This window comes from Microcebus murinus, chromosome 16, assembly GCF_040939455.1.
Source record: "Microcebus murinus isolate Inina chromosome 16, M.murinus_Inina_mat1.0, whole genome shotgun sequence".
NCBI lineage: Eukaryota > Metazoa > Chordata > Mammalia > Primates > Cheirogaleidae > Microcebus > Microcebus murinus.
The window spans coordinates 68,253,987-68,266,156 of record NC_134119.1 but is presented as its reverse complement, the minus strand read 5'-3'; the positions used below and the strand labels follow the sequence as shown (position 1 = coordinate 68,266,156).

The 12,170-nt window shown below is 53.8% G+C and overlaps 1 protein-coding gene across 4 annotated transcripts in view; it reads left to right on the top strand.

The window, feature by feature from the left end:
* The window catches only part of IL4I1 (interleukin 4 induced 1), a 41,165-nt gene that overhangs the window by 26,052 nt on the left and 2,943 nt on the right, over nt 1-12,170 (top strand). Inside the window, exons 2-7 of one of the 4 annotated variants that reach the window (XM_075993228.1) lie at nt 3,065-3,198; nt 4,996-5,142; nt 9,757-9,791; nt 9,892-10,130; nt 10,762-10,874; nt 11,487-11,688. In XM_075993228.1, coding sequence (XP_075849343.1) covers nt 5,138-5,142; nt 9,757-9,791; nt 9,892-10,130; nt 10,762-10,874; nt 11,487-11,688 — 594 coding nt within the window. In that variant the 5' untranslated portion in view covers nt 3,065-3,198; nt 4,996-5,137. Of the gene's footprint in view, nt 1-3,064; nt 3,199-4,995; nt 5,143-9,279; nt 9,346-9,756; nt 9,792-9,891; nt 10,131-10,761; nt 10,875-11,486; nt 11,689-12,170 lie in introns of those variants that run through there. The other 3 variants (XM_075993227.1, XM_012754324.3, XM_012754323.2) reach the window with 3 other exon arrangements.

The window sequence follows — 12,170 nt, the reverse complement described above, 5'->3', positions numbered from 1 at the left end:
GCAAGTGCAGTGAAAAAATACCAAGGTTAGAAGAATCTCTGTCCTCAGGAGACAGCAGCCTGGTTCTGGAGTATAAGATGTATACTTGTGAAAATTAACCACCAAGACAAAGCATTGAATTGTGACTAGAACAGACAATGGATTAGTGAATTTCAAAGGCGAAAAACAGGTCGGCTAAGGGGCCTGAACTAGGTCTTGAGAAAAGGGTAAGACTCGAGCCGTAGGTCTTCCTTTTGACTGCCTGACGTCCCCACTCACCCTCCAGGTCTCGCCTTAGACCTCACCTCCCCCAGGAAGCCTTCTCAGCCACCAGAGCTCAGGCAGTGGCCGTCTTGCGGGTCCCCATAGCACACCAAGCTGGCATCTTTGGTGACACCCGCTACGCTGTAATGTGCTGGTTGTGTGCTTGTCTTTCTCACTGTTAGATTGTGAGCTCCTGTGGGCAGAGAGTGATTGTTGTTCCCCTTGTGTCCCCAGCACAGTCCCTGTCACATTTGTTAGATGAAAGAACAGTGAAGATGACACCTGACATAACGTCAGTCCACACAAATGCCTGCTGAAATGGCCACCGTTGCCAGGCCACGGACTTGTTTCTGAACTTCCCAGTGCCGGAGTTAACCCAGTCAGTGACAGATCCACAGAGTCTAGAAGGCAGAAGCCAGCCTGTTGTATACCAAGTGTCTTTTGCATTTGTCTTTATACTTTGTTCATTCTCTGAAATACCTATGACTGTATGTTGGTTTCCTAAATAAAAGAAAATTTGCAAAACAAAAACAAAGCTGCCATGAATATGGGTAAATGTTACAAGGAGAAGCTTGAGTAAAAAAAGTAGGTTCCAAGTGGGATGCCATTCTTCTGAAATGCAAAAGCAACACATTGTTTAGACAGAGGTCAAGACATGGTGACACAGTTTTTGTTTGATGAGAGGGAGTGATGCACAAATTCAAGTTGTGGCTGCCTCTGGGAAGAGGTGGGGCTGCTGGTGGCAGAAGAGGAAGCTGTCGCGGCCACTGTTCTGGGTAGTGGGCCCCAGGTGTTTGTGATATCCTAGAATGTACACGGCTATTAAGTCATCTGGTACCATCCCTACCCCCGTGGTCACAGATGTCATCAGCAGCATTCCTAACTGTCACCTGGGGCTAGCTGGAGCGTTCTGGTTATGCTTCAACAGTGGACATGGATTTATATCGGGTGATTTCCAGATACGGGTCCAATGTTCTGCCTCAGCCCTCCAGCCTCCCTCCCATGGGCTGCAGTGATACTGTCACGGTCCTGTCCGTGGCTGGACTTTGAAGTGTTTCCCCAGTTCTTGGGTTCCTGGCTTGGAGGAATCGTAAGCCTTGGCCCATGGAACAGAGAGATGACAGACACTGAGCAAGTATGCGTGAAGAATTTATTGTAAGGAAAGTTTAAGGGTGCAAAGCGAAAGCACATTTCCTAAGGGGCAATGGGTCTGTTTCTGAGAGTGGAGAAGACACTGTCTTCTTCTATGTTTTTCTTTTTACATGCCAGTAGTATGAGTTGATGTAATGGTCAATTGTAATTACTTATGACTATGTGTCATGGGTTTGGGGGGGTCTAGATTTTTCCAGGTATGGACATAACTTAAAGGTTGTGTTCCAGACATTCTCCTATATGTGTGCACCCGGGCTAGAGTGCCGTGGCGTCAGCCTAGCTCACAGCAACCTCAAACCCCTGGGCTGAAGCAATCCTCCTGCCTCCCAAGTTCCTGGGACTACAGGTGTGCACCATGAGGCCTGGCTTATTTTTGTATTGTTAGTAGAGAACAGGGTCTCACTCTTGCTCAAGCTGGTCTCGAACTCCTGATATCAAGCAGTCCTCCCGCCTTGGCCTCCCAGAATGCTAGGATTACAGGCGTGAGCCGCCAAGCCCAGCCTATGGTACTTTTCTGTTTTCTGATTGTCACTGTTCCATGGTCTAATTACCTGTTTCATTAAGACTGAAATAACTCTTTCCCTTGGTTATTTTTCTGTAACTATTTCCTTCTTATTGTTTTTCTTTAATTGTTCCCTCCTTGTTTTTCTGCTCCTGTCATTCCATTACCTCTTGTTTTTCTGTCCCCAACAATACCAAGCACTGAGATCTTACGCCTGGGCTGTGGGGAGTCAGGACCCTCTGCCTCCCTCGGCCTAGTGGATAAACTGGGCCATACATTTTGGAAATTTATGGCCCAGTTTCCAAAATGTTCCAAAGTCCTGATCATGAGTCAATTATTTTCTTAGCTTGGGCTTCCAAGGACAAGAGTTTTGTCTAAGCAGAAGCCACAGGAGGGTGGGAAGGGGAGCGAATTAGAAGAGGAAGGTCCCAACAACCCCAGTTGCTTGTCTCGGAAGGCTGTCAACAGTGGCCTTTTTCCTCAGCCCAGAGCCTTGACTCACTGACCCCTCTGCCCATAGGAAGGCTTCAAGTCCCCCTAGAATGTAGAAAGTAGCTTGTATTTTACCTACATGTATCCATTCAACATCCATTTGTAGAGCACTTACTTCACACCAGATCCTGATCTGGACTGGAGTTGGGAAATGGAGCAGAGTTTCTCTGCCCACAGGGAGGTCGCTGGAAGCGGCCACACAATCATGTTAAAATAGAAAAAAATCTGAGCATACATGTCCCATGTATAGGAGGGCTGTCCGGAAAGTATCCAGCCATGTCCCATTAAATATTTTTATTGTTACATTAACGATGGCTAGATACTTTCCAGACAGCCCTCTATGTACCTGTGTATGTATATATATTTCATGTTATTTGATATATTAAACATCAGTAAAACTTAATTACTTCCTTATAGTTGTATTTTTTTTTAATAAATTGTTCTAATATTTTCTCCCCACCCCTACCCGGAGGGATCCTGGGCACCCCATGTTGAAGGACACAAGTGATTCGGATAGATTAGGAGGATCCCCGTGTGGGAGGGATCGCTACACAATGCTCTAGAACCATGTGGGAAATGGTCCCAAACAGGCTCCCTGGGGGCGTCAGGGAGGGGTCCCCAAGATTGCAGCTGACTGGGTGCCACCCTGTGATGATGGCGTCATTGTAACTGCAGTTTCCCTTTCCAGGAAGAAAACACAGATCTGCCTTGCCGGCCCAGACAAATGGCCTCTACTTAAGTTCCTCTTCATTAATTAATATGAAGGCAACAAAAGTGGTGACTAAATTTGGAATCAGAGGCTTTTAAAGGTGAATCTCTTCAGTAAGCTCTTACTGCATTTCTATTCCCTGTTTAGGGATAAGAGTGGCAATAGGATTTATAGCTGTGGCTTTCTTTGAGTCTCAAAGAAACCCTCAAATGACTATCCACGTCATAGCCCCTTCCCCAGCAGGATTCCCCTGCCCCATTCACTGGCCACAGGTCGGCATCAAAAGGCCCAGATTTTTGAAACATTTCCAGAGCAAAGAGCAGCCTTGATCTCCTATGGAAAATTAAAACTAATGATTCCCAGGCACTGGTGTGCTGGTACATGTTGAATAGTCAGCTCTCCGGGGTGGGAGGAGGCCCTGATTTGTACAAGATGCCAATTTCCGTGGTGTAAATACTCCCACCATGGCTGATTTCAAGCTGCCAACGTGAAGTCACTGAACACAAAATTGGGGAGAAACACACACTACGTAGAGACAATAAGTTCATCTCGAGAGCATATATAATAGTGTAAAATGTCAATTAGGGAGTGATATGTTTTGAGTATTATCTTTGTTTTTAGTAAAATCTGCTTAATTGTAAATACGATTCAATAATGAATGGCTTACAAAGCAAGACCAAAAATTCCTGAGAATTTGTCAGCTCTTGGGAATTGGTATGAGCCAGCTCCAGCACACCACTGCTCTTAAGTTTTCATTGAACCCCCAAAATATCTAAGTGCTTTAAAAATCTACCTTCAGACTCTCAGGGCAGTGGGGCTCTGTAGAACTTCGTAGGGAGTCAGATCCCTCACCCTCAGGAGCCAGGTCTGCTTCTGGGACACCGGCCAGCCCTCCAGCCAGGCTCAGGTGACCCCAGCTGCTCCCATGCCTGTCCCACAACATCGCAACTCCAGCTCGCACACACCCGGGCACTGGTCACCTCAGACACAGTGACTCACCTGAGCACTCCCGTCTCATCTCACCTCCGTACGCCATCCAGTTAACCCCCCACGAATGCCAAAAATGTCCCTGTGGCAGGAACCAGCCTGGTGCACTGCCTTGCCAGGGCCTGGCCTGGTGCCCTGGTGTCACATCAGACCCTCTGGTTCTAAGGAAACAGATTCCATGGACCCAAAAGTGACACTTTACTGACAGAGACACTTATTCGCTCAAACGCTATGTGGGCTCTGATTTGAATTTTTTTTTTTTCAGCATATTATGGGGGTACAGATTTTAAGGTTTCAATAAATGCCCATTTCACCCCCTCCCCCCTGATTTGAATCTTGATTCAAACAAACCAGTCGTTTAAAAAAATAATTATGAGGCAATCTGGGAAATGGGAACATTGATTTAATGATATTAAGGAATTACTGCTGTTTTTAAATGTGAAGTATTGTACGTTCTGTTTTCTAAAAAGCAAATCAGTTCTTTTAGAGGCGAGGTTGGCAAACTACAGTTCCCCCTCCTGTTTTTATAAATAAAGTTTTATTGCAACATAAACGCCCACTCATTTACACATTGCCTATGGCTGCTTGGAGGACAGAGTTGTGTAGTCAGGACACAGAGCCTGTGGCCTGCAGATCCTCAAATATTTACACAAAAAGTTTGCCAGCCTCTGCTTGAGAGAAACATCCCAACGTGTTTACCTACAAAACAATATCATGTCTGGGATTTGCTTTAAAATAATCCAATGGGGGAGGGAGAAAGGGTCAATGAAACAGAGCTATGAGGCCACTGGTACACTTGGGTTCATCATCCTAGTATCTCTGTTTTTATATGATTGGAAATTTTCCATAATAAAACACTTGAGAAAGGACGGGGGGGGTCAGTTTTTCAACCACTCTGACCCCACACCAGGACCCTGGCACCTCTGGTCTAACAAAGGCATCAGGACAAAGCCACCACCATTCACCCCGGCTCTGCACACGCCCAACGATGACTTCTATCCCAGGCTAACCAGAAAGGCCATGGGCGCTGAGAGAGGCCCCCAGAGCCAGCCATGCAGTGAGTGCCCCCCATCCGGGGCCCAGGGGTGTTCTGGAAACTGGGGAAGGAGGGGCAGGAGGGCTCTGTGGGAAGGGGGCTCCTGTCTGGGGCTCAGGCCACAGATCAGAGGAGCTCAGGTAAGTCCATCCTTTGCTCTCTGCACCCCTCCCCCCATCCTGGCCCTAACCCCTGACTTCCACCTGGGTCCCTGGGCTCCCCTAGGCAGGCCCTGTCAGCCTCTGACACTTGGTGAAAGTTTTAATACTGAGCACTCAGGGTCTTTGGATGGACTCAGAGTTATATGTATATGTGTACACACACACACACAGGTGTGTTTGTGTCACGTAGTGGCCCACCCTTAGCACATCTGTGGCTGCTATCAGCATTAGCTGCCCTGATGGGCCACGAGGTCCCCAGTGGGGTTGAGGCCTGGTCTCTGGCTGCTGTGTAGATATGACCAAAACCCCATTAGAACCGTTATTGTGGTTCTAGAAGGAAATTAAATAGGGTAGGGTTTTTCCCCCTAGAAACCATTTTTAAGCCAGGCGGTGGCTCACACCTGTAATCCTAGCACTCTGGGAGGCTGAGGTGGGAGGATCGCTTGAGCTCAGAAGCTTAAGACCAGCCTGACCAAGAGTGAGACCCCATCTCTACTAAAAATAGGAAAAATTACCCAGGCATGGTGGCGCATGCCTGTAATCCCAGCTACTCGGGAGGCTGAGGCAGGAGGATCGCTTGAGCCCAGGAGTTTGAGGTTGCTGTGAGCTAGGCTTACACGGCTAGCTAGGCATGGCACTCTAGCCCCGGGCAACAGAGCAAGACTCTGTCTCAAAATAAATAAATAAAAAACATTTTTACCTGGAAGGATTAACATTGTTTTCTAGAAATTCCATCATAAAACCAACATGTCCCCAAACCCACAGAGACTTTGATCTGGCCTTTCCTCCCCCTGCTCCCTCACGTCCCCTTATCCCGTCCCTGCATCTGCTCCCAGCCTGACCTAGCTGGGCCCACTGGGCATCCACCTTGTCCTGTCTCCTACCCACTACCTGATCCAAACTGCTCTTTTTCCTGACTCATTCCACCCTAATCCCTACCCCTGAGTTAACCCAAATGCCAATCTCTTCAGTATTATCAGGAATGGTCTGGAAAGCCCAGTGTTTCCACCAGTGGAGATTAGCATCAGTCCCAACTCGGCCCTATGCGTCTCTCTGTATTGCTTCAAACTAACATTAATTGGGATTTTTTTTCTTTAATTGCAAAAGTAATACCTGCTGCATGAAAATAATGTGAAATATTCACACACACACACACACAAACCCAAAGGAAGAAAGCAATCCTCAAATTATTCATAATCTCCTGCCCCCAAAACAACCTCTGTGGGATGCTCTGCCATGTGGCTTTCCAGCATTTCTTTTCCTGCTAACTGGGTGGAGACATTTTTGGTTGTCACCCTTGGAAGGGGGAGAGCACTGCTGGCATCTACTGGGCAGGGGCCAGCGATGCTGCTCACCGTCCCACAAGCCCAGAACAGGCCCCACCAAGAACTAGCTGGCCCCAAATGTCAACAGTGCTGACCCTGATCCCATCCCTAATCCACAAATCAAAGCTTGCTCCTGACCGAACAGTCGATAAGAACACCAGCCGGGAGCCGGGCTGCCTGCCATCAAAGCTGGGCTCTGCCCCTTCCAAGCTGGTGACTTCATCTAGCCTCAGTTTTCTCCACTGTAAAATAGGGACAGCTGAACTCGCCTTGTCAGAGTTGTTCTTAGAGTAAATGAAGGAAAACGTATAGGCCGGGCGCGGTGGCTCACGCCTGTAATCCTAGAACTCTGGGAGGCCGAGGCGGGCGGATTGCTCGAGGTTAGGAGTTCGAAACCAGCCTGAGCAAGAGCGAGACCCCATCTCTACTATAAATAGAAAGAAATTAATTGGAAGAAAAATTTAGCCGGGCATGGTGGCGCATGCCTGTAGTCCCAGCTACTCGGGAGGCTGAGGCAGGAGGATTGCTTGAGCCCAGGAGTTTGAGGTTGCTGTGAGCTAGGCTGACGCCATGGCACTCACTCTAGCCTGGGCAACAAAGGGAGACTGTCTCAAAAAAAAAAAAAAAAAAAGAAAACATATAAAGTGTCTGGCACAGAGTTAAGGACTACTAAACAGTAGCCACTGCCATTTCATCAATAGCAAGGTGATTGATGAGCCTGTTATAAAGGTGCTCTCAGGTGGTGCTCCCGAGTGGTGCTCCCCACAGCAGTGCTCTGATTCTCTCCCTCCCGCCTGCATCTCCCTTAGAGTCCGCAGGTGAGCTGTGAGCAGCAACCTGTATAGGAAGGCGGGTCGACTCGGGGACCCCAGCAGGGCCTCACGCATCCACTCTGGGAACCCCAAGCTCTGCCCAGACATGCCCCAGGAGCCCTTGGCTCTGTGGTGTCCACCCCTTTTCGGGGTGGTTTCTGTTTCCTCTGACTTGTGTGGCACACTGTCATGAGGCTGTAGAACTGAGGATCTTCTGGGCAGGGACGAGGGGACCCTGGGGTCTGGCCGACCTGGTAGGAGCCCCCAGCACCACCGTTCCCTGCCCTGGGCCCAGAGAAAGCTCTCTCCCCTCTGGCCCAGGTTCCCGCCCGCTCGCTCGGGGCCTGGGCTAGACGAGAAATCCTGTTTGCAGAGCACAGGGCCTGGCCAAGGCACAGGTGACTAAGGTCATAACGGAGCGTCCGTGCACTGCACGTCACTGTGAATAGAGCAGGCCTCGTCTGCGGTGGGAAGACCTGGGCTCTGGGACCTTGGGCAAGTGCTTCCCTCTCTCTGTGCCCCAGGGTCCTCCTCTGCCCACCACTCGCCATCTCTGAGCCTCAGTTTCCTCATCTGTCAAATATAGGCATTGTGAGGGTCACAATAAGTGCAAGGCCCCGAGCACAGGGTGACCTCTGAGCTCACCATGGCGACAGTCGCTCTCGTTCCCACTTCTGCTGAGTTGAGCTCTCAGCAGGTAGCCTCGGGGGCTCTGTCCAGCTTTCCGACTGACTCTGTTTCCTTTTGCCCGCCGCCTCGCCCCCGACATCATATGTCTTCTGACTCATATATACCTCCAGCCCTTCCCTCCATCAGACCACATCCCTCTTCCAGTCACTGTCAAGAGTTTCCCATCTTGCTCTTTCTTGGCAAAGTCCCAGATGCCCTTGCATCTGTCCTCTGGCTTCTGTCCTCACCGACACCCCGGTTCCCTCTCCCCTGCTCCCAAGAAAAGTCCCCACCATTGCTTCCCCACCCCGCCCACTTCAGGGTGCCACCCACGCCCTGCCCTGAGCTGAGCGTCCTCGAGGCAGGCTGGGAGGAGGGGCAAGGGCATGCCTGGGGCCCCCGCTGCCAGGTGGCCACTCACGGCCCCCGGTCCCCACAGCCACAGCGGCGGGCACTTCCACAGGAGCGGGATCTAGTAGTGACTCGGTGCTGCGCAGGTCTGAACGTGGATTCCCTCACTCAACCCTAAAACACCGTGATGGCCCCGTTTGACAGCTGTAGACGGGAGCCACAGACAGGGGAAGGCCCTTGCCCAAGGTCCCCGCTGGCAGGTGCCAGGTGGGCTGGCCCAGAGCCCACAACCTGACCACCGTGCTGCTGCCTGCGAGCCCTGCTGCTACGCCCGTCTCACCGAGGGGAGGCTCAGCTCAGAGTGGCTGGGAGAGGGGAGTGGAGCCATCGAGAACCCTGCAGGGCATGGTGACAGCTGACAGAGAGGGACTCAGAGGAGAAAAGAGGCCTGGCCCAGAGACCTGCAGCCTCACAGCCAGAGACCCTCTGTCCTCCTGCCCCAGGAACCAAGGAGGCAGAGAGAGCACAGGGGAGGGTAGAAACAGGGACCTGGCGATCAGGGCGCTGGGCAGGCCGAAGGGGCAGTCCCTGCTGTTAGCAAGGTTACCTGAGCATTTATTTCCGGCCTCCAAACTGCCCCAGAACTATTTGGGGCAAGAGGAAGAAAATAGACTGGTTTACTTCCTCCCAGCCCCCTTTCTTCCATTCCTTCCACGCCCTTCCTCCTCCCCCAGCCTCAATTAGACTCTGAGCGTCTGGCCTTGCACGTCCAAGCTAGCAGTTTCGTTTCCCTGCCGATTCCCCACGGGAGGGTGGGCGGGGCTCGCCTGGTTTAAGGGGAGAGAAGGGGCCGGGAGGGCAGAGCGGAGGAAAGCGCCACGCCATGCTGCTGTCCCAGCGCCAGAGGTAGAGAGACACAGCCAGCAGGGGCAGGGGGCCAGGGGGCCAGGGACAGGACCGCACAAAGAGGGGCTGGGCTGAGAGGCAGGGGAGAGGGGAGAGACCCAGAGCCAGTCAGGCGGGGAGGAGGTGAGAGGAAGAGGGAGCAGAGGAGAGACAGGGAGGCGGAGAGGGAGCAGAAGAGAACAGGAGAGATGTCGGGCAGAGGTGGAGCACGAGGGCAGGGACCGGCAAGGAGGGAGGCGAGGATGGTCTAGGGGACTCTGAAGGAAGCAAGTCGGGGGACACAGGCGTCCAGAGAGGAAGGTGGTTCGGGGCAAGGGCTGAGGCAGGCGGCTGGGCAACCTACAGGGACACAAACTCAGGCTGAGGGACACTGGTCCCATGACAGTGGCCCTCGCTTCTCCTCCACCCCAGACACCATCTCCTCCCGAGAGGCATGGGCCCGCTGGGTGAGTAAGCAGCAGCGCAGGAGGCTGTGGGACGGGCGGGGCAGCACCCCTCTCTCCCCCATCCCCGCCGCCTACCTACTGACCCTGTCCTCCTTCCCAGCCCTGCGCCTCCTCGTCCTCTTCCCCATCCTCCTCAGCCTGGCGGCCTCCCTGGACTGGAGGGCTGACTACAGCCAGGACCCCTTCGACAAATGCACGCGTGACCGTGACTATCAGCTGCTGCTCAAGGTGGTGTCCTTGGGCCTCAATCGGACCCTGAAGCCGCAGAAGGTGATCGTGGTTGGCGCTGGTGTGGCTGGGCTGGTGGCCGCCAAGGTGCTCAGTGATGCTGGACACAAGGTGAGAAGTGCTGCTTGCAGTCTACCTTGAGTCTTTCCTGCTGCAGGCTGGGGGTCCTTGGGCAGAGGGTCCTGGCCACATCCCCGCTTGGAGGGGTGGAGGTTGGTGGGAGGTGCAGAGAGAGAACTGTTTTTCCCTGGTGGTCAAGGAGTGAGGCCCAAAGCCCCTTGCTCTCCTGGGTCTGCACCAAGAGGCCCTAGACCCTCCTGCCCTGCTCTTCCTCACCCCGGAGGGAAGTCCCACTCGAAAGATCCTCTGACTTGAGCTGGGTGGAGTGTGCTGGTGGAGACGGAAATTCCACCAAGGGGAAGTGCCCCCTAAGGTCTAACCACTGTCTCTCCCACTGAAATCCAAGAATGAGAATGGGCTAACCCAGGGGTTTCTAGGCATACGGGAAATGTCCCCACTCCCTGAGCTGGGAAGTCCCTTTGCAGTCTAACTGGTGGCCGTGTGCTGCCGCCTGGAACTGCTTGCTCTGTGCTGTTCTCCCACCAGCCCCCCACCTCCCACAAAGAAAGGGACCCTTGCAGGCCAGGTCTGTGGGGATGGAAGGAGGCCGGGGCTGGCACAGGGCGGGGTGGCTGGGGATGGTGAGCGGGAGGAGCTGAAGCGCCCCCACCCCTTCCTGCAGGTCACCATCCTGGAGGCAGACAACAGGGTCGGGGGCCGCATCTTCACCTACCGGGACCAGAAGACTGGCTGGATTGGGGAGCTGGGAGCCATGCGCATGCCCAGCTCCCACAGGTGAGGCCTGACCCAGGCAGGCACCGGGGCCACCGCCAGCCCCACCGCTGTGCCCAGACTCAGCCAGACCCCAACTTGAACTTTGACTCCTCGAGCCTAGACCCCCAATGCAAGTGAGGTCTAGACCCAACCTCCAGCTCCATCCTTCACCTGCTCCCGATTGATGGTCTCCTGGCTCCAGCCCCAGCACCGTGCCTCCTGCCACGCTCAGGCCACCTGGTCCGGCCAGCCCTGCCCAGCCCAAAGCCAGCTCCATTGTTGTACCCTCTAGGCCTCCAGCTCGACCTCCCCAGGCCCAGGCCCAGGCCCCGCCCCATCCAATCCTATGTGTAACCCAAAGTCTATTCCCATCCCAAATCTAATCCAGGACCTAACTTCATCCCCAAGGAAAGCCAACTCCCGCTCCTACCCCAGCCCTGCTCCTCGTCCTGCCCTCAGCCTTCCAACGCCATCTCACTTCCGTCCTCCCGCGCTGACAACCCCAAATCCCGCCCCACCCCTGGCCTCATGCCTGTCCCCAGCCACCCTGCCCGCCCCCTTCCCTCCTCCAACCCCCGCCAGGGGTGGGGCCACCCCACCCGACCCCCCCCTCACCCAACCTCCCGTCCTCAGGATCCTGCACAAGCTCTGCCACAGCCTGGGCCTCAACCTGACCAAATTCACCCAGTACGACGAGAACACGTGGACGGAAGCGAACAACGTGAAGCTGCGGAACTACGTGGTGGAGAAGATGCCCGAGAAGCTGGGCTACGCCCTGCGCCCCAGCGAGAAGGGCCACTCGCCCGAAGGTATCTACCAGATGGCTCTCAACAAGGTGCGCTGCCCGTGCTCCTCCCGCCCCATGCCCCCTGCCTTTCCCCTGCGCGGCGTCCCCCAGCCTGCTCCCTGGCCTGGCTTTCCTTCTCTCCGTCACCCCTCTGGTCTCCCGTCACTGGCTCTTCAGGCTTTAGATTCCCCATAGACACTGCTGGTCCCGAAGTGCCACCCGCTTTTGTTCCCTTCTTCCTCTTCTCACCCGCACACTGTCCTGGACAACCTCTCCTTTCTACACTTTCGGCCTAGACTTGCGTCTACAGGCTGGTGTCCCCTAAGTCTGTCTCCTGAGACCCAGACCCTCTCCTGGGCCCCTCCAGCTCCGCTGAGCTCAGCCCCCCTAAGCCCGCTCATATGCCTGGGGGCACCTCCATGCCCCGGCACCCACAGACCCTCAGGGGCCCCCAGATCCCTACCCCAGCCTCGTCTTCCTCTCCCCCACCCTCAGTTCCGGCCCTGCTCCTACCCCTCTGTCCTACCCCA